This window comes from Sapajus apella, unplaced genomic scaffold (genome assembly GCF_009761245.1).
Source record: "Sapajus apella isolate SASKATOON/1434 unplaced genomic scaffold, GSC_monkey_1.0 scaffold2, whole genome shotgun sequence".
In the NCBI taxonomy this organism is placed as follows: Eukaryota; Metazoa; Chordata; class Mammalia; order Primates; family Cebidae; genus Sapajus; species Sapajus apella.
In genome coordinates, this window is record NW_022436942.1 from 19,638,707 (window position 1) to 19,660,469 (window position 21,763).

At 41.0% G+C, this 21,763-nt stretch overlaps 1 protein-coding gene across 4 annotated transcripts in view; it reads left to right on the top strand.

Annotated features, from left to right (window-relative positions):
- Positions 1-18,007, top strand: part of NEMP1 (nuclear envelope integral membrane protein 1) — a 19,910-nt gene extending 1,903 nt beyond the window's left edge. For 2 of the 4 annotated variants that reach the window (XM_032290058.1, XM_032290067.1), the window contains exons 2-9: positions 3,816-3,940; positions 5,755-5,974; positions 7,640-7,712; positions 11,810-11,903; positions 12,358-12,472; positions 13,364-13,589; positions 15,265-15,438; positions 16,466-18,007. In XM_032290058.1, coding sequence (XP_032145949.1) covers positions 3,816-3,940; positions 5,755-5,974; positions 7,640-7,712; positions 11,810-11,903; positions 12,358-12,472; positions 13,364-13,589; positions 15,265-15,438; positions 16,466-16,646 — 1,208 coding nt within the window. In that variant the 3' untranslated portion in view covers positions 16,647-18,007. The remainder of the gene's footprint in view (positions 1-3,815; positions 3,941-5,754; positions 5,975-7,639; positions 7,713-11,809; positions 11,904-12,357; positions 12,473-13,363; positions 13,590-15,264; positions 15,439-16,465) is intronic. The other 2 variants (XM_032290076.1, XM_032290085.1) reach the window with 2 other exon arrangements.
- The last annotated feature ends 3,756 nt before the right edge of the window (positions 18,008-21,763 follow it).

Here is a 21,763-nt window from a genome sequence, read left to right on the forward strand (position 1 = left end):
AAGTTATTCTCCTGCCTCAGCCTCCCAAGTAGCTGGGATTACAGGCACGTGTGCCACCATGGCCAGTTAATTTTTTGTATTTTTAGTAGAAGCGGGGTTTCATGTTAGCTAGGCTGGTCTCAAACTCCTGATCTCAGGTAATCCACCAGACTCAGCCTCCCAAAGTGCTGGGATTACAGGAGTGAGCCACCATGCTTGGCCATGCTCTCTTTCATCTCTCCCATTGGTTCCTGCCTCCTGTCTCATGCTGCCACTTGAAGATTATCCTTACAGCTTTTTTTTTTTTTTTTTTTTTTTTTTGAGAGAGAGTCTCGCTCTGTCTCCACGCTGGAGTGCAGTGGTGTGATCTCGGCTCACTGCAACCTCCACCCTCTGGTTTCAAGCAATTCTCTCGCCTCAGCCTCTGGAGTAGCTGGGACTGTAGGCGCAAGCCACCACGCCCAGCTAATTTTTGTATTTTTTTTTTTTTTTTGAAATGGAGTTTCGCTCTTGTTACCCAGGCTGGAGTGCAATGGCACGATCTCGGCTCACCGCAACCTCCGCCTCCTGGGTTCAGGCAATTCTCCTGCCTCAGCCTCCTGAGTAGCTGGGATTACAGGCACGCACCACCATGCCCAGCTAATTTTTTGTATTTTTTAGTAGAGACGGAGTTTCACCGTGTTGACCAGGATGGTCTCGATCTCTCGACCTCGTGATCCACCCGCCTCGGCCTCCCAAAGTGCTGGGATTACAGGCTTGAGCCACCGCGCCCGGCCTCTAATTTTTGTATTTTTAGTAGAGACGGGGTTTCACCATGTTGGCCAGGATGGTCTTGATCTCTTGACCTCTTGAACCGCCCACCTCGGCCCTTGCTTTAAGGTGATCTCAGCATCCCTAGAAGACGGCCCAGGATAACATTTGAAGGACTATTATGTGAATAAACTCAATGAATACGGTAGTGAGTTGTGTGAGGAAAAGAGAAAATATAGGCAAAAATGCTCCTACATAGTAAGCACTCGATCAGTAGTCTCTTTTAAGTTTTTCTTTTCTTTTTTTGAGATGGAGTCTTGCTGTGTCCCCCAGGCTGGAGTGGAGTGGCACAATCTCGGCTCACTGCAACCTCCACTTCCTGAGTTCAAGCAATTCTGCTTCAGCTTCCAGAGTAGCTGGGACTGCAGGCATGTGCCACCACGCCCAGCTAATTTTTGTATATTTGGTAGAGATGGGGTTTCACCATCTTGTCCAGGATGGTCTAGATTTCCTGACCTCGTCATCTGCCCACATTGTGCTCCCAGAGTGCTGGGATTACAGGCGTGAGCCACGACGCGCGGCCTGCACTCAGGCTGGAATGCAGTGCACAATCATGGTTCATTGTAAACTCCTATTTCGGTCTCCCCAAGTAGCTGGGACTACAGGAACATGCCATTTGACTGGCTAAAAATCATTATTTCTTTAATGTTTCTGGAGTAAACATTTGGTTCTATATTGGCTTGTACTTTTGGTTAGGTATTGGTGGCTTGTACTGTTGGTTGGATATTTGTGGTATTTCTAGTTTTTCATTGTTGTAAGTTAGTGAACATCTTTGTGTATACATTTTTATTTATTTTTTGAGATAGAGTCTTGCTCTATCACCCAGGCTAGAGTGCAGTGGTGCCATCTTGGCCACTTCCTAGGTTCAAGCGATTCTCCTACTTCAGCCTCCCGAGTAGATGGGATTACAGGCATGATCCGCTGTGCCTGGCCGTTTTTTTTTTTTTTTTTTTTTTTTGGTAGAGATGGGGTTTTGTCATGTTGGCCAGGCTGGTCTCAACTTGATGTAAATGAGGTCAAGCATTCCCCTCACCTTAGCTTCCCAAAGTGCTGGAACAACAGGCATGAGCCACCACGCCTGGCCCCAACTTTTTATTTCTTTTCTTTTATTTATCTATTTATTTATTTATTTATTTTTGAGACAGAGTTTCACTCTTGTTACCCAGGCTGGAGTGCAATGGCGCGATCTCGGCTCACCGCAACCTCCGCCTCCTGGGTTCAAGCAATTCTCCTGCCTCAGCCTCCTGAGTAGCTGGGATTACAGGCACGTGCCACCCTGCCCAGCTAATATTTTGTATTTTAGTAGAGACGGCGTTTCACCATGTTGACCAGGATGGTCTCGATCTCTTGACCTCGTGATCCACCTGCCTCGGCCTCCCAAAGTGCTGGGATTACAGGCTTGAGCCACCGTGCCCGGCTTTTTATTTATTTTTTTGAGATGTATTCTTGCTCCATCGGCCAGGCTGGAGTGCAGTGGCATGATCTCGGCTCACTGCAATCTCCCTCTCCTGGGTTCAAGTTATTCTTCTGCCTCAGTCTCACAAGTAGCTGGGATTACAGGCACCTGCCACCACATCCAGCTGATTTTTGCATTTGTAGTAGAGACGGTGTTTCACCACGTTGGCCAGGCTGGTCTCAAACTCCTGACCTCAAGTAATCCACCTGCCTTGGCCTCCCAAAGTGCTGGGATTACAGGTGTGAGCCACCATGCTGGCCTGGAGAGTGTTCACTTTTAAAACTTGAATTAGCTGATATTAAATTGGGAGGAGAGTCTTCTATTTTGGTAAACCAGAGGGACTGCATGTAATCATTGCCTGCTCTTAAAACATGATGTGAAACAAAACAACTGGAAGGAAGCAACCTTAAAATCTTTTAATATCCTCCTAAAGTACTGTATATTAAAAATATTGCTGGCTGGGCATGGTGGCTCACGCCTGTAATCCCAGCACTTGGAGGCTGAGGTGGGTTGATCATTTGAGGCTAGGAAGGAGTTTGAGATCAGTCTAGCCAACATGGTGAAACCGTGTCTCTACTAGAAAAAAAAAAGCCAATTGAGGTGGCTCATGCCTGTAATCCCAGCTACTCAGGAGGCTGAGATGGGAGAATCGCTGGAACCTGGGAGGCAGAGGTTGCAGTGAGCCAAGATCGCACCATTGTACTCCAGCCTGGGTGACAGAGCGAGACCCTGTCTGAAGAAAAAAAAAAATTGCTGGGCAGGCGTGGCAGCAGATCTGTAATTCCAGTGCTTTGGAGGCCAATGTGGGAAGATTGCTTGAGGCCAGAAGTTCAAGACCAGCCTGGGCAACTGTAGTAAGACTTTGTCTATGGAAAAAAAAAAAAAACTAGCTGAGTATGGTGGCGTGTACTTGTAATCCTGGCTGCTTGGGAGGCTGAGGTAAGAGGATTGTTTGAGCTCAGGAGTTTGAGGCTGCAATGAGCTGTGATTACACTACTGCACTCCCGCCTGAGCAGCAGAGCCAGACCCCTGTCTCAAAAATAAAATAAAAATAGTTACCAATTCTGTTCTACTCAGGAAAGGGATAGAGAAAATCAACAGATGGAGTATTTTAGCTTACTTTAACTATTCCTTTATAAGACAGGCAGTATATCTAGTGTTTAAGACCATAGTCAGACCTAGGGGTGAATCTCAGGCTATTTACTAGTTGTGTGATTTTGGAGCAAATTACTTAACCTTTCTTAAACATCAGTTCCTCATTTATAAAATAGGGATTATGAGAGTGCTTACCTCATAGCATTGTTGGGAGCATTAAATGAGACAGCATAATGTCTTAATACTTAGTAGTAGTTTTTATTACTTGTCTGACTGAATGACTGTCTAATATTTAAATAATTAAACTTGACGGAAATAAGACTCTTCCTTAGTTCTTCTCATTTTTTTTTTCTCATTTCTCAGTCTGGCTAATGTTTTAACCCAAAGTTTAGGAAAGTGGTTAATCTTTTTCATGAAATAAGTTATAGTTATTAGCTTATTATGTTTAATTCTTATTTCCTTTCTTTGCATAAAGCTGAAATTGATGTAAATGTGGTCATGCTTCAGGAATCCCAAGTTTGTGAAAAGTGTGCCAGCCAACAATTCTGTTACAAAAATGTGCTTATCCCAAAATGGCATGATATATGGACACGGATACAGGTAATAACTTGGAATCCTCTGGCAGGGGCAGCTTCTGTAAATTTATGTCTGTTGATGATTAGTGAGTATTTTGACACTTTTTTCCCCTTCACATACTTAAAAAAAAGTTATTAACAGTCTTGTTAGGGTTGAGATTATCCTCATTGTGTTTTCATCAATAAGCATTTATGCCTACTTTGTATTCCTCTCTGGTTTCTCAAGTAGATTATAGTATTTTAAGATCAACTTTCTTTCCTTCTCCCTCCTTTACCCAAAGAAACTGCTTCCTTTTCATATCCTTCATTTTCCAGCATGGGCATGTGCATGCGCGCGCGCACGCATGCACACACACACACACAAACACACACACACACACACACACCCCTCTCTTTTTTTTTTTATTTTTTATTTTTATTTTTTACTTTTTGAGGCAGAGTCTTCCTCTGTTGCCCAGGCTGGAGTGCAGTGCCATGATCTCGGCTCACTGCAACCTCCTGCTCAGAGATTCAAGCAATTCTCCTGCCTCAGCCTCCCAACTGGCTGGGATTACAGGCATGTGCCACCACACCTGGATAATTTTTTTTGTATTTTTAGTAGAGATGGGATTTCATCGTGTTGGCTAGGCTGGTCTGAAACTCCTGACCTCAAGTGATCTGCCTGCCTCAGTCTCCCAAAGTGTTGGAATTACAGGCGTGAGCCATTGCACCCAGCCCCCCTCTTTCTTTTTAAAGACTGTATGCCTTCTTTGGGCTGGAAACTGTTACGTGCCTGTCACGGTGTAAACTTTTGCCCTGCTGTTCCTATTCTATTCTAATTCTACATGAGATATTTGGTAAGCCCCCTAAACTGAAGAAAGACTTTGGTCTCATGTATTTTATAACATTGTTAAGTCACCTGGCAAACAAGAATGTCTGGCTATAACAGTGATTGAACAAAATGAGTCTTTCAGAAATGTTGTAGTTGGTATAAGCATAGTTACTGATAAGGGCATTTGTTGTTGACATCAAAAACATAAGGGTGGACTTGTGGATTTTTTTTTTTTTTTTTTTTTTAAGACAGAGTCTCACCCTGTTGCCCAGGCTGGAGTGCAGTGGCACAACCTTGGCTTACTGCAACCTCCACCTCCTGGGTTCAAGTGACTCTTTTGCCTCAGCCTCCCAAGTAGCTGGGACCACAGGCGTGTGCTACCATTCCTGGCTAATTTTTGTATTTTTAGTATTGACAGGATTTCACCCAATTGGCCAGGCTGGTTTTGAACTCCTGACCTTGTGATCTGCCCGCCTCAGCCTTGCAAAGTGCTGGGGTTACAGGCTGGCCGATTTGTGGATTTAAAAAAAAAATTATTTTAAAAAATTGATTAAAAAGTCATATTCTATCTGGGGCACATTATAACCAACATTTACCTATAATCAGTGACTTTTAACAACGGATTGAACTCAGCCTGTCATTATGGAAAACTTTTAGTTTTCTGGGGCAGTTTATGCCTGGCAATCTTCTTAATATTATAGACTTTTGCTTTGTGTGATCTCAAATATCTCTATTGATAACTCTTTCAGCTTGTAAGTTTTTTTTTCCTTTATGTTCAGGCCTAATAGTAGATTCAGATCATGTTAGCAAGAAGATATTCTAACAGCTGTCTCTGTGTAACATGTGCAGTGTTATTTGCCCAATTATGTTTTAGTCACTGCATTTCTATATTTCTGATACGCTTTGTGGAAAACTGGCACTATTACTGATTTAGCTGTTTACTCTGAGGGTTTTTAAAAAATTTGTATTTGTGAAAAATTAAAATTTCTGCTTCCTTTTTTCTCATTCTGATTTTATTTGTGTTACAGATCCGAGTAAATAGTTCCAAATTGGTTCGAGTCATCCAGGTGGAGAATGAGGAGAAACTGAAGGAGCTAGAGCAGTTTAGTATCTGGAACTTTTTTTCCTCCTTTTTAAAAGAGAAATTGAATGACACCTATGTTAACGTGGGTCTATACAGCACAAAAACCTGCCTCAAAGTTGAGATTATAGAGAAGGACACCAAGTACAGTGTCATTGTGATCCGGAGTAAGTCTCACCTCTGTTTTTCTGATGGATTCTGTAGTGATAAGGACTGAGTTTTGAAGGGTATAATTAGTGAGACTGAGAAGTCGCCCAGGACAGCTCCAGTTGGGTTCTGATGATAGCCCTGAGTATACCGCTGCTCCAAACAGTTCATGGAGACTTCACCTGACATCAGACACTTTAGACCTAGAATTGAAACTCCACCTAAGGAAATTCTGAATACCTCCTTACCTAGAACTGTGAAGACTTTTATTCCTAATACAGTGTGCTACTAATGGCCCTGAGCATATATGTCAAATACTCTTAGAGTAAATCAGGTAGATGTATTCTACCTTCTGGACACTTCTAGACAAAGGTAACTGTCTGATGTGTACATGCCTACATTTGAAGACGTGAATGGCTAAGCAATAAAAATTGGAGAAAGGTAAAATTGAATATTAATAATTCACAAGTAAAGGCTGGGCGTGGTGGCTCACACCTGTAATCCCAGCACTTTGGGAGGCCAAGGCGGGTGGATCACAAGGTCAGGAGTTCGAGTCCAGCCTGACCTACACGGTGAAATTCTGTCTCTACTAAAAATACAAAAAAATTAGCTGGGCATGGTGGTGTGTGCCTGTAGTTCCAGCTACTCAGGAGGCTGAGGTAGGAGAATCACTTGAACCCGGGAGGTGGAAGTTGCGGTGAGCTGAGATTGCACCACTGCACTCCAGCCTGGGCAATAGAGCAAGACTGTCTCAAAAAAAAAAAAAAAAAAAAAAATCACAAGTAAAAAGAGTATTCGTGGAACCATAAAGATGAAGACCACTGCAGTTTAAAACTTATTCAGTGGAACTGGGAAATGACTGAGAAAGTTTCAGAGGAGGCGAATCCTGTTGAATTCTCTCTAACTTTGTTTCCCCTTGGTTACTATACAGAGCCCTGGGATGTAAGTAGCAGAAATGTTTCCAGGTTTAGCTATGAAATAGGTTGTGCCCTTCCATTTGTCCTAGGGTTCTTTGGTTGTGTAGGGTTGGCTTGTTTTTTGACGTTCCTTCTGCATTTACTGATTCCTCCTGCTCCTGTTCTGTTTGTGGGCCTCCTGTAGACTTAGAGCTCTTGAATGTGAAAGCTGTGGGAGTATCTGGTATGCCACCAAGGGGCCTTTGCTAGGGCCCCCTGGTCCTGAGTGAGATGTATTTGTGTGTAGGCTTTTCCAGCACAGTGCTCTGTAGCAAAAGGAAGTAGGTGGTATTGTTGGGCAAGAAAAGCACCCAGTTAGAGAACAGCACAAGGCCCTGACCCACAGTTTTGGGCAAATCTGCTGAATTCCATGACTCTGGGTGCCTTAAAACTTGAAAGCCAGAGTGATAGAGACCCCTTGTGGGTGATTACATGAATTGCTGATGGTACTGTGTATAGCTCTGTCCAAAATGAAGCTTGAGTTAATTTTAACCTTAGCATAGGTAGTCGAAATAAAAATAAGATCTTCAGGCAAATACAGGTTAGACAGAGACCTAATTATACATTGGAAGGGTGCCCAGGCTGTAGGTGGAATTTACAATGCTTTTTAGATGGGCTGTTTGCATTTATTTTTACTGTAGCTGATGAATAGTGCCAATATTGTCTTTATTCTATAATGCCTTAAGCTGTTTTGTTCCCTTATTAAGCAAAAATCTTTATTTATTTCAGGATTTGATCCCAAACTCTTTCTTATTTTCCTTCTTGGACTTATGCTATTTTTTTGTGGAGACTTGCTAAGCAGGTAGGTTCTAAGACTAGTGTGCAGAATGACATGGCTCAAATCTATCCTGCTTGGGTTTTATCATAATAACTATTAAGTACTGCCATTCCTGTTTCCTGAACCTTTATGGCTTGGCCATTGCCTGCTTGGATATTTTAAAAAGTGCTTTAATGTGTATTATGATTTTTGTTTTTTCTTATTTGAACAATATTGGCAAAAATGAAATTCCCACATTAAGTTGTTCCATCATTAGATTGACAGGAGTTAGTCAATACAATGAAATGGAACACCTTCTCTATTGCTAGAAGTAATGTGTTAAGTTGTCATCTTTATGGATCCATGGGTTGATGAGTTTCATTTTGTTCAGATGTAAAGAGACAAATATCAACTGCTCAGCCTGGGCAACATAGTGAAACCCTGTCTCTACAAAAAATACGAAAATTAGCTGGGCGCCGTGGCATGTGACTGTGGTCCCAGATACTGGAGAGGCTGAGGCATGAGAATTGCTTGAGCCTGGAGGCGGAGGTTGCAGTGAGCCGAGATCACACCACTGCACTCCAACCTGGGCCACAGAGGGAGACCCTGTTTCAAAAAAAAAAAAAAAAAAAAAATCAAAGTTCTTATTCATTTTCTTCTTTTAGGAACCTACTAGCTAAAACAGGTGTACTAATATGAAGAAAACATATAGGTAACTAAATAAACATTGAATGAAGGTAAAATCAACATTAAGTTTATATACAAGTAAAAAGTATTTCTGGAGTAGTGAATGAAAGATTAACAAATTAGAGTTTGAAGTTGGGCTGGAGTGGGGTTGGTGGAAGTTGTTCCTTATTTTAGGGATGCTGAGAGAAATAGTGAGGGAGGAATAACTGGTAGAAAAAATCTGGAATGAGGGCTGGTTGTGGTGGCTCACACCTATAATTCTAGCACTTTGGGAGGCTGAAGGGGGAAGATGACTTGAGCCCAGGAGTTTAAGACCAGCCTAGGCAACATACTGAGACTATGCCTCTACAAAAAAATACAAAAATTAGCCAGGCATGGTTGTGCGTACCAATAATCCCAGCTACTTGGGAATCTGAGATAGGAGGATCACTGGAGCCCTGGAGGTTGAGGCTGCAGTGAGCCATGATCACACCACTGCACTCCAGCCTGGGTGACAAAGTGAGACCCTGTCTCAAATAATAATAATAATAATAATAATCAGGTTGAGAGAGATGATGGGGTTGGGAATAGGACATTACGCAGAGGTTTATTATTGTGAACTATTTGAGGGGAACCCTTTGATATTAATCTTCATAATCTGGTAGTAACTACATACTATTAGTCTAGTCTCTGAAGTTCTCTGACCTCAGGTTTTGGGCAAATACAGGCACACTTCACTTATTGTGCTTTACGTTATTGTGCTTCACAGGTCGTTTATTTCTTTCCAAATTGAAGGTTAGTGGCAACCTTGTGTCAAGCAAGTCTATCACACTGTTTTCTCCAGTAGCATGTGCTCACTTTGTGTCTCTGTGTCACATTTTAGTAATTCTTACAATATTTCAATTTTTTATATGATTATTATGTCTGTTACAGTGATCCATGATTAGTGATCTTTGATGCTACTATTGCTATTATTTTGGGGTACCATGTGCCCACGTAAGACAGTATATTAGTCCATTTTCATGCTGCTGGTAAAGACATACCTGAGACTGGGTAATTTATAAAGAAAAAGAAGTTTAGGCCAGGCGCAGTGGCTCACGCCTGTAATCCTAGCACTTTGGGAGGCCGAGATGGGTGGATCATCTGAGGTCAGGAGTTCAAGACCAGCCTGGCCATCATGGTGGAACCCCATCTTTTTAAAAAAAAAAAAAAAAAAAGAAGTCTAATGGATTCACATTTTCACATGGCTGGGGAGGTCTCACAATCATGGTGGAATGCAAAAGTCACGTCTTACATGGCAGCAGGCAAGAGAGAATGAGAGCCAAGTGAAAGGGGAAACCCCTTATAAAACCATCAGGTCTCGAGAGACTTATTCACTACTGTGAGAACAGTAGGGGGGAAACTGCCCCCATGATTCAATTATCTCCCACCAGGTTCCTCCCACAACACGTGGGAATTGTGGGAGCTACAATTCAAGATGAGATTTGGGTGGGGACACAGCCAAACCATATCAGACAGTGAACTTAATCGATAAATGTCATGAGTGTTCTAACAGCTCCACCAACTGGTGATTCCCTTGCCTCTCTCCCTCTTTTTGGGCCTCCCTATTCCCTGAGAAACAACAATATTGAAACTAGGCCAATTAATAACCCTACAGCAGACTGTAAGTGTTCAAGTGAAAGGAAGAGTCATGCATCTCTCACTTTAAATAAAAAAGCTAGAAATGATTATGCTTAGTGAGGACGGCAAAAGGCAAGATAGGTTGAAAGCTAGGCCTCTTGTCCCAAGTAGTCAGCCAAGTTGTGAATGCAAAGGGAAAGTTCTTAAAGGAAATTAAAAATGCTACTCCAGGGAACACAAAAATGATAAGAAAGTGAAACAGCCTTATTGCTGATATAGAGACAGTTTTAGTTGGCTTCTGAGAAGATTAAACCAGATACAACTTTTTTTAAAAAAACTAAAGCCTGATCCAGAGCAAGGCCCTAACTCTCTTCAATTCTGTGAAGGCTAAGAGAAGTGAGGAAGCTGCAGAAGAAAAGTTTGCAGCTAGTGAAGGTTCTTGGTTATTGAGGTTTAAAGAAAGAAGCTGTCTTCATTACATAAAAGTGCAAGGTGGGCTGGGTGTGGTGGCTCACACCTGTAGTCCCAGCACTTTGGGAGGCTGAGGCGGGCAGATCACTTGAGCCCAGGAAGTTTGAGACCAGCCTGAGCAACATGGTGAAATCCTTCCTCTACAAAAAATATTTTAAAAGTTAGCCAGGCATGGTCCTAGCTATTCGGGAGGCTGAGGTGGGAGAATCACCTGGGCCCATTGATCGAGGCTGCAGTGATCCATGATCACGCTATTGCACCCCAGCTTGGGCAAGAGAGTGAGAAAAAAAAAACCCACAAGGTGAAGCAACAGTTGATATAGAAGCTGTAGCAAGTTGTTCAGAAGATCTAGTTAAGATCATTGATGAGGTGGCTATAACTACAGAGATTTTCAATGTAGACAAAATAGCCTTATACTAGAAGAAGATGCCATTGAGGACTTTCATGGCTAGAGAGAAGTCAGTGCCTAGCTTCATAGGAGGGGTGATCCTCTTGTTAAGGGCTAATGAATGCTGTTGGAGGATTAACTCTAATTTTGAAAGTTCTCTGGTAAAATGCTATCAGACGGTATTGCATGCTTTAGAGAAATCTTCATGAAAGGAGTCAATACAGCAAATTTCATTGTATTTTAAGAAATTGCCACAGCCACCCCAGCCTTCAGAAACTACCACCTTTATAAGAACAGCCATCAACATGGAAGTAAGATCCTCCACCAGCAAAAAGACGATGACTCACTGAAGGTTTAGATGATCTTTAGCAGTCTTTAAGCAAAGTATTTTTAATTAAGGAATATACTTTTTTTTTTTTTTTTGTGACGGAATCTCACTCTGTTGCCAGGCTGGAGTGCAGTGGTGCGATCTCACTGCAACCTCTGCCTCCCAGGTTCAAGCAGTTGTCCAGCCTCAGCCTCCCAAGTAGCTGGGATTACAGGCATGTGCCACTATACCTGGCTAATTTTTTTTTTATATTTTTAGTAGAGACGGAGTTTCACCATGTTGGCCAGGCTGGTCTTGATCTCCTGACCTCATGATCTGCCCGCCTTGGCCTCCTAAAGTGCTGCGATTACAGGCATGAGCCACTGGGCCCACCCATAGGAATATGCATTTTTAAGACATAATGCTGTTGTACACTTAATAGACTATAGTATAGTGTAAACATAATTTTTATATGCACTGGGAAACCAAAAAATTTGTCTGACTCACTTATTGCAATATTTGTTTTATTGCAGTGGTCTGGAACCAAATTTGAGATATCCCTGATGTATGCTTGTACCACTCTAATCTTGTACCTTTTACAATCTTTTGGCTGGGTTAGTTGTCCTAGTTTCAACAGTGCTATGTATGAAATATGTGCATATGGTCATGAAATACATTTTCTTTCTGCAGAAGTCCAATTTTTTACTACTCCACCGGGATGAGTGTGGGAATTGTGGCCTCTCTACTAATCATCATTTTTATACTATCTAAGTTTATGCCTAAGGTAAGTATCAGAATCCTCATGTGCAGCTATGATGAATTTGGATAGCTGAAGGACTGTTTTCCTGGGTAATCTTAGAACATTGAAAATGTGTATTGATGGCTGATGAGTCAATGTCCTACTCTCCTTGATTCAGAAAGGTACTTTCCACGATGAATCTTGGAGCCCGATTATAAATTCTTTTTATATAAAATCCTGTGCCCAGAGGGGGATTAAAGTCTCCTTCCTGTTTTTTAATTATATAGCCAGGCTTTTAAGTTATTTATCATCTCATCTTCCCAGTGTTCCTTGCAGACTGTATCATTTTAAGTATAAAGGACATCTTTTTAAGAGAAGTAGTTTTTGTGCATTTTGAGTAGGTTGAATTTTTTTTTTTTTATCATAGTTCCATTTTGCTTCTTTTATGTATGGAAACCCTGTTGTAACTTTTTGCTTTCACTTCTACTCTCTGTCTTAGAAAAGTCCCATTTACGTCATCCTGGTGGGAGGCTGGTCTTTTTCTCTGTACCTCATTCAACTAGTTTTTAAAAATTTACAAGAGATCTGGAGGTGGTACTGGCAGTATCTTTTAAGTAAGTGTTGTTGGTTTTGCTTTCCTTTTTGTACGTTTATAGGCTGTTTCAGTTAATTTGATCATGAAAAGATGTTGACTGCTTATGGGATTTAAAAGTTCATGTCATTTTTAAAAAAAATTTATTTATTTATTTATGTTTAAAGATGGGGTTTCACCATGTTGGCCAGGGTTGTCTCAATCTCCTGACCTGGTGATCCACCCACCTCAGCCTCCCAAAGTGTTGGGATTACAGGCGTGAGCCACCATACCCGTCCCATGTCATTTTTTAAAACTTTTTAAAAATCACATTTTTTCACATATTTCTAACCCCTACCTCTACAATGATCACCTCTTAAATTAGAATGGTGCGTTAAGGAGAAGACATTCATTTGTTGGTATTTATAAGTATACCTTTCTTTACAATAAACATCTTTCTGAAAAGCTGTAAATTGACTTTATTAATGTAATCATATTTTAAATATACTTGGGGACCTTAAGTAAAGGACTCTGCAGTTAACTTTTTTCTCTCCTTCATTTCTGAATGAACTGCTGTAGATTTTATGTACAAAGTAAAAATCCTTTGGTCATACAGATAGTAACCTTTGATTTATCCTTTAAGAGGTGACTAATCTGGATTTCCATATATTGGTTTTTTTAAATAGACTTATTTCAGGGTTGTTCAACATGAAGCTCTAATGTTCTATTCGAACCAAATAAATATGGGACAACAGAAAGGATAGAAACTTAGAGAATTATATTTTAAGAAAAAAGTGTGAATAATTAAGTTAAAATCTTACCTGATTTCCTTGTTCAATGGGTGCTATACAGTAAATTTACTACTGCTTCCCACACAAATTATTTTTACCAAGTATAGATGAAAAAGAATGTCTTCTGATAACTCTTCTTACAGGCTATGTCCTCACAGTTGGATTCATGAGTTTTGCAGTGTGTTACAAGTATGGGCCCTTAGAGAATGAACGAAGTATCAACCTGCTGACCTGGACCTTGCAGCTGTTGGGCCTGTGTTTCATGTATTCTGGCATCCAGATACCACATATTGCCCTTGCCATTATCATCATTGCTCTGTGTACTAAGAACCTGGAATACCCTATTCAGTGGCTGTACATCACCTACAGGTGATTGAAAGGCAGAGTAACTTTATTGACATGTACAGTGTGGGATGCATTTGCAGTAAGAGGATACAGAGGTGTTGACCTTGGAGCCTCTTTGTTAATGAAAAGTCATTGTATTGTACTTCCACTTTTGTTCCTTCCCGAGTCTATTTTTTTTAACTTTCTGTAGGCATTTTTATATTTTTATTCTAGTCATTTTAAATAAAATAAAAACATCTAGTAAAATGTCATGTGTTCCCGTTACCACAAGGTGGTGCAAATTATATCACTTTTTTTTTTTTTTTGAGACTGAGGCTCGCTCTGTTGCCCAGGCTGGAGTGCAGTGGTGTGATACCGGCTCACTGCAAACTCTGCCTCCCGGGTTCAAGCAATTCTCCTGCCTCAGCTTCCCAAATAGCTGGGATTACAGGCATGTGCCACCACACCTGGCTAATTTTTGAAATTTTAGTAGAGACAGGGTTTCACCATGTTGGCCAGGCTGATCTCAAACTCCTGACCTCAGGTGATCTGCCCGCCTCGGCCTCCCAAAATGCTGGGATTACAGGTGTGAGCCACCATGCCTGGCCGCAGATTATATCACTTTTATGCCGTATGCTTATTCAGATCTCCTGGTTTCAGATTTTTTTTTTTTTTGAGACAAGAGTCTTGCTTTGTCATCCAGGCCGGTGTGATCTTGGCTCACTGCAGCCTCCACCTCCCAGGTTCAAAGGATTCTTCTGCCTCAGCCTCCTGAGTAGCCGGGACCACAGGCATGCACGACCATGCCTGGCTAATTTTTTTATTTTTAATGGAGATGAGGTTTCACCATGTTGGCCAGGCTGGTCTCAAACTCCTGACCTCAGGTGATCCACCCACCTGGGCCTCCCAAAGTACTAGGATTACAGGTGTGAGCCATCACGCCAGGCCTGTTTCAGATTATTTCTCATTAACTTTCAGATTGCTCTGGAGGTTCTAGTCTTATTTTAAGATGTAATTCATAGAATGTTTTGTCACTTTGCAAAATAAATCAGAATGTTCTGAGGTTGTCTATTATAGATAGTGAAGGTGATACCTTCAGTTTGGGAAACCAAGTTATTAGACCACAATCTTTTTCTTTTTTTTTTTGAGATGGAGTTTCACTCTTGCTGCCCAGGCTGGAGTGCAATGGCATGATCTCGGCTCACTGCAACCTCCGCCTCCTAGGTTCAAGTGATTCTCCTGCCTCAGCCTTCCAAGTAGCTGGGATTATAGGCATGAGCCACCACTACTGCCTAGCTAATTTTGTATTTTTTAGTAGAGACAGGGTTTCTCCTTGTTTGTCAGGCTGGCCTTGAACTCCTGACCTCAGGTGAACTGCCTGCTTCAGCCTCCCAAAGTGCTGGGATTACAGGCATGAGCCACTGTGCCCAGCCAAGACCACAATCCTATACCATAATTTTCTTGTTATTTTCCCATCTATTAAAAAATAAGGATTTTATCATTTTTAGGAAAATAATGTGAGTTTGTTCACAATAGTGAATAATATTGACTGCTCTGAGTTGTCACTCATAGCTAAAGATGTCTATAGAAAAAAGTTAGGAGTGATGACTCTTAATGTTCAGACTATCTACTGTATGCTTGGCCCACTAAAGCAAGCTGGAAGTAAGGATAGATATAGATTACTGATTAATTATTCATAATGTTATTTTGGTGAGCACAGAAAGATGTGTAAGGCAGCAGAAAAGCCTGTCCCCCCTCGTCTCCTGACAGAAGAAGAATATCGGATACAAGGAGAGGTAGAAACCCGAAAGGCTTTAGAGGAGCTCCGAGAATTTTGTAACAGTCCAGACTGCTCTGCTTGGAAGACTGTTTCTCGAATACAGTCTCCAAAAAGGTAAACTCTTGGGCAGATATACTAAGCATCTATCAGGGTAATTGTGACCTTAAGTTCTACCAGAGATCATACTTCTAGAGAATCGTGCACTTGAGGTTTTTGTTTTCCTGTTAATCTACAAGTAGTCAAGAGAAAGGTAGAGATAAAATCACACATTAAAAAGTAACCTGGGGCCGGGCGCGGTGGCTCACGCCTGTAATCCCAGCACTTTGGGAGGCCGAGGCGGGTGGATCACAAGGTCAAGAGATCAAGACCATCCTGGTCAACATGGTGAAACCCCGTCTCTACTAAAAATACAAAAAAATCAGCTGGGCATGGTGGCGCATGCCTGTAATCCCAGCTACTCAGGAGGCTGAGCCAGGAGAATTGCCTGAACCCAGGAGGCGGAGGTTGCGGTGAGCCGAGATCACGCCATTGCACTCCAGCCTGGGCAACAAAAGCGAAACTCTGTCTCAAAAAAAAAAAAAAAAAAAAAAGTAACCTGTTTCCTCAAGGAACTATCTACTCTAGCTTTGATTGTAGCATTAAGATGGAAAGACTCCAGTACCATATTGTTTCCCTTCTGAGAGCTTTGCATTGCTGTCTGAGTTGGTAGGGTTCCCCCCACCCCCTTTTTAGTTGGGAGCAACTGTACCAATGAGTATGTGAAGTTTCAATTTGGAATCCTGATGGCATAAAGTTTATAGGGCTATAAACATGAATAATTGTGTGATGCCCCTTAATCTTCTCTTATCAGGATTACAGATGACTAAAGGAACCTTGGCACTTTCATAATTAGAAAGGATAGGCAAATGCTTATTAGGCAGGATGGAGTTGCAGGGGTATTGGCCTATGATCCCAGCTTTCCTTTTCTTTTAACTTCATGCTTCAGTCTACTTACCTGCCAGAGTAAGGACAGGGATGTTGGCAAGACTCAATATAATTTGAATTGTGAGCATAACAAGGGTTTCAATTTGTTCTTATTTTGAAAGAAAACCAGAAAGGACAGAAGGCATATTTCTAATGAGTATTATCTTCTGTTTTCCAGATTTGCTGACTTTGTGGAAGGCTCTTCCCACCTTACACCAAATGAAGTTTCGGTCCATGAGCAGGAGTATGGATTAGGGAGCATTATTGCCCAGGATGAAATCTATGAGGAAGCATCCTCTGAGGAGGAAGACTCATATTCTTGGTGTCCTGCTATCACACACAACAACTTTCTAACCTAGGTGGTGGTCAGTTCTCTTTATGTGGAGTGATTTGGTGCCTTGGTCCATGTTGCATGTGTTGTGCAATTGCTTTCAACCCTTTGAAACAGAGTAAGATAGTGTAGACATTCTCCCACTGAAATGAGGCCTATAAAGGCCTCCCTTTGGAAATGGGAGGTCTCTACAGGATCCCTGAGGAAGGAGAGTAGATGAAGTAGTGAATGCTGTGGAAGTTCACTTCCCATTGATTAAGCTAACAGTCCACTTTTATGTTCCCAAAGAAGTTGGATGGCCACAGCTAGCATGGAATTTTAGCTCCTTTTTGAAAGTTGATTCAGTCATGGCATTTCTGTCACTGGGTGGCTCTCCAAAGTAAGAACTGTTGTTAAGTACGGGAATGCTTTTAGACTATAGTCTGCATCTTCCAGAGAGAAATTCACAAATCTGAGCGTCCTTCACTTAGGCTTTTATTTCAGTGACTTGAGAATAATTATTGATTTAACTGTTTTGGGAGGAAAATAGATTTTTATTTTTTGTTTTTTAAGTGAATGTCTTTTAAAAAAATGTAACAAACTCACGTTCCAGAACCAGCAAGTACACCAGAGTGGCAAACCCCTTGGGCCCCTACGTATTTATTAATATGGATTATCCATTAAAGCCCCAGGAGCTGTTGTTTTAAGCTTTGAATTAGTTCTCATACATATGATATAAAGTCCTATTTGCCTTTAGGAACATGCCTGTAGCTCTTCTGCAGGTGAGGTATGTTGGGCTTCTTATTATATTCAACTTTGAATTTCATCTTAAAAAACATTCTTACCTTCTCATTCTTTATTGCCCTGCTTTTGCCCTGTTGGGAAGCATCAAATGCCTTACCTGTGAACTATGTATGTTCAGAGTAGCATTATTCCTGCTAACTAGGAGAAGTTATCATTTTTAGGCGATTTGGATGCCTTTTATAAGTTCTCCATTTTTTCAGTCATTGAGTCATGTATCTTTGAGTTGCTGTAAAATCAAGAAACTGCCTCCTTTTCCTTTCCCTTCCTTCATGTACATGTTCTATCCATTCCTTTTAGCCTTTCCTCACTACCCACATTACTCCAAATCTGGCTAATTTGTAAGCCCTGAAACTATGTAGTTTCCTGATACAAAATTTGTGTTATGCAGCAGCCACAATTTGCATCATCAGGAAATAGATTCCAGATTATCTTCATGCCTCTGGGTGCTCATTCAGTTGTCAGGTTTCCATGAACTTTACACTTATTTGTAATTATGTTTCTGATGTGAGATTTATGCTGCCTGTTACTGCAGTAGCATTAGTTGTAGATTATTTTGCCATTGCAAAGTACCCCTTGTAAGCCAGCAATGCCATCTATGAGGAAGCAGATTCTCAATTGTCTGTCTTTGCTTGGTTCTTTTTCTTTGTGGTTTTCATCCTCATACCCTAGAAAAATCTTTAGTAATTTTTCTAGTGAAAATTTTTTCTAGTAAAAAAAATCTAGTAATTACTTTAGCCAGAAAGATATATGCTCATGGCAAGCGCACAGTATCAGACTTACTGGCTCACCATGATTATGAAAAAGGCAGATGATTTTTTAAAAAGCTGCAATGACTCCTTTAGACCAGCCATTTAGTGTGGGTAATTTTGAAAGGCCTGGCTCCATTGCTGACTTCCAAAGGGTCACCGCTGAGACTTCCCTCCAGCTGGGCAGTTGATTATTTCCACCAGTATTTTCCACAGCCTTAAACTGTCCTAAAGTGACAACTACCTCAGTTGGCATGAAAGAGACATATAATAGAAAGTGAAAAAAGAAGCAGTATTTGGGCAAATGCAGTGGGCTACAGTTGAAGGGTGAAACGAACTTTACACTGGGAAACCTTTATACCCTAGTGAATTATGTACATGTTAAAATGTTATCACTCTACGAAGAACTATTAAAACTTCTGAAATATACCACTTTTTACCTTAGTTATAGAAATTGAGACCTAGCATATTTAAGCGTAAGTTTATTTTAAAAAAAACATTCAACTTGTGCAAGTGGTCTCAGGATTCTCTGGAGATTTTGGTGCCTCCCCTACTTAGGGAGGTGGTAGCTTGCCTCTAAGGGTGACTTTTCATGATCATGTCTTTATTTCCATGAGAAAGCACTGTGAAATAGTGAAAGGTTCTCCTCCTTCTCTGTTTAATAAACCCCCATGAAATATAACTTTCATCTCTAGGTCAGTTTTTTTCCCAACGTGTTTAGATTTGAGGTGAGTAAAATCAAACTCCGTTTTTTGCTCCCTGTTAGTTGGAGACCTGAGCTGTAGGCAGTGGAGATGGCAATTGGTTCTGCAGCCTGAGAGTTGTCTCAGACAGTGAAGGACAGTGCTGCCCTGGTGTGCTGTGTGTCCTTGCCCTGCCTGCCTGCGGCTCCGCCCAGATGCTTCAGAGCCTCTGTGTTCCCGGAGATTGCTTGACTTCAACCTTCTTTAGGAGCTGCTCTTGTCTCCCTCTTGGCCACTTAGTTTGCTAGCTCAGTCACTACTTGAAGACCCCATTTAATTTTCTCTGGCAGTTATAGCTCTTGTGATTTCAGTACAGTCTCATCTCTCAGACCAATCTCATCAAGGATTGAAGGAATAACTATGAAGTAAGCTGGGCATCAGAGCCATGTTTGCTGCCACGTCAGCATCTTGTTCGGCAAATGTCAAGCCATAAATGGGCTCCAGGGCTCCAGATCTCATCAGCACTGGAAATCTATCACCTCTCATCAGTCTGACCAAATTGTGTAGAGCATTAATGTAGAGACTCTCATTAATGGGAATACAAGAGGCAAGTGGCATAAAACATTTCTCTTTCACTTTCCTTTTCCACTGAGATTTCTTCAGGAGACCAAGAGAACACAGTGATTAAAAAACAAGGAAAATTTAGTCACTTTGTTACCGTCTAATAAGTAATTCCTGTTGGCCACTGCATCCCACCAAAACTAATTTATTTTTCCCCTCAAATTCATGATTTTTACATCTGTTACAAAGGGAATTATGCTGATGATTACTCTTTGGGTCCCACTGTTCCATTTTATGCTATAGATTCCATTCTAGGCTCCAGCGTCTCTTCTCTTCATTGATGGTGTTCCCTTTAACCCTTGGCATGTATAATAGAATTTTGGTGATTGAAAGAACCCAAATGGACCAGATAGTGCCCCCAGTCCCTGCTATCCATAAAAGGCTTGGGAATGCATTATGTAATTGTCCTTAGTCTTTTTGTTGTTTTAGATAAAAAAAGATGGGCTCAGATGGGTGCTTACGTAAAAATGGTTCCTAGCTGTGTACTCGTAACTTGTCTCTGAATTGAGTAGCAAAAGGAAGTAGGAAGAAAGGAAATTAAATGTCCTTCTAGTATTCTCTGGACTCAAGTCTGACATGTGAGATAATAACCTATATTGAAATTCCAAGAATTTTATCTGAAACGAGAACAGTTTGACACATTTATCATGCCTTCATATTACATATTAACTGAAACCAATAAACATACGAAATATCCATTGCACAAGGCAAATGCACCTAGACCTTTTGTTTCTGTTTCTACATAGCAGAAATCGATTTTTTTTAGGGGAACCTATATAATTGTGACCCAGTGGTGTCTTCGGTGACTTAAGCTTATGGATTCAGGTTGCAGTTGAGTTGGATTCTAGATGGTTACTACCTTGAAAAGGATGTTGGTGCCTTATGTGACATGAGCCAGAGCCTGCTGGGAATAAACAAAGCAGATTCATGCCAACACCAACTCATAGCTTTAGCAGGGGACAGGAGTTGTCACAGACTCCCAGAATGTGGGGCTTTGGATTTCTACACCACCCTGTGTGTGTGTCATCTTCCTCTTTCATACTCTGATGATAACTTGAAAATGGTGAAATCACCTTCTCTGAATTTGCCTGTAGCATGAGCACATTCTTATGATAACAGATAGTTCATAATGTGAATATTAGAAACTGTTACAGCCTGCAATTGCCGTAATTTTCCATGTTTGTGGAATTGATATTGAAATAACAGGGCGAAGGAATTACTGGGCAAGTTTTAGCTTGTGGGTAATACCTTAGGGTTATTTAAATATTTGTAATTTTATTTAAATGTTCATGAAAGTTTGAAAGGAACAAAATTATCAGGGATGGCTCTTTGCCATGGGTCTTATTTTCATGCTCTTTTCTGTAAGAAAAAAGAACAATGTCTTATGTATTTTTAAAGTTTTTGGTATAGTTTCTAATTCCAATTTTAATAAAAGTTTTATAGATATATAGTGGTCTTTCTTAATAAACATAGTATTTTCTTGTTTGGATTTCTTGTTTTCAGGTAATCAGCAATTAACTCCTCAGTTTCATCTTTCTAATGAGATGGTTTTGCATGCCATTGATTTCCCTTTTTCTCTTAGCTACCCTTCCTGTCCTGAATTGGTACCAGTTTACTTTCATCCTTGGACTGGATGACTTCCCAGGATGCAAAATCTCTAAGGGATATTCTTGCAGGAGTAGCAGGTTGCACTACCATGCTGTCTCATAGAAAAGCAAAATATAAGTTATTCCTGGCCCAAGGAACTACTCTGGTTATACTTTAGTTCTTTGTTTTTTTAATGGCATAAAGTATCTGTTTGTCCATTGGGATGGGGGGAAGATGTATGACTCCAGCTATGGGATCCCTACCAAGAGCTCTATATAGGGTAGAAGAATAGGGCTATACTGAGCATTATGAGCCATTGAATAAAAACTTCAATTATGTCCAGGCCTAGCTTCTGCTGTAGGAGTCTGGTACCTTTCATTTTCTTTTATGTATTGACTGTCTTTGCTCTGGGAATCCTTTGTAGTATTCTTATTAATTCTGTACCTGTCTTCTTTCATCTTAGTTATTTATTATTATTTATTTTTATTTTTTGAGACGGAGTCTTCTTGTCGCCCAGGATGGAGTGCAGTGGTGTGATCTTGGCTCACTGAAACCTCTGCCTCCCAGGTTCAAGTGATTCTCCTGCCTCAGCCTCTCGAGTAGCTGGAATTACAGGCACCTGCCACCACATCTGGCTAATTTTTATATTTTTAGTAGAGACAGGGCTTTACCATGTTGACCAGGCTGGTCTTGAACTCCTGACTTCAAATGATCCACCTGTTTTG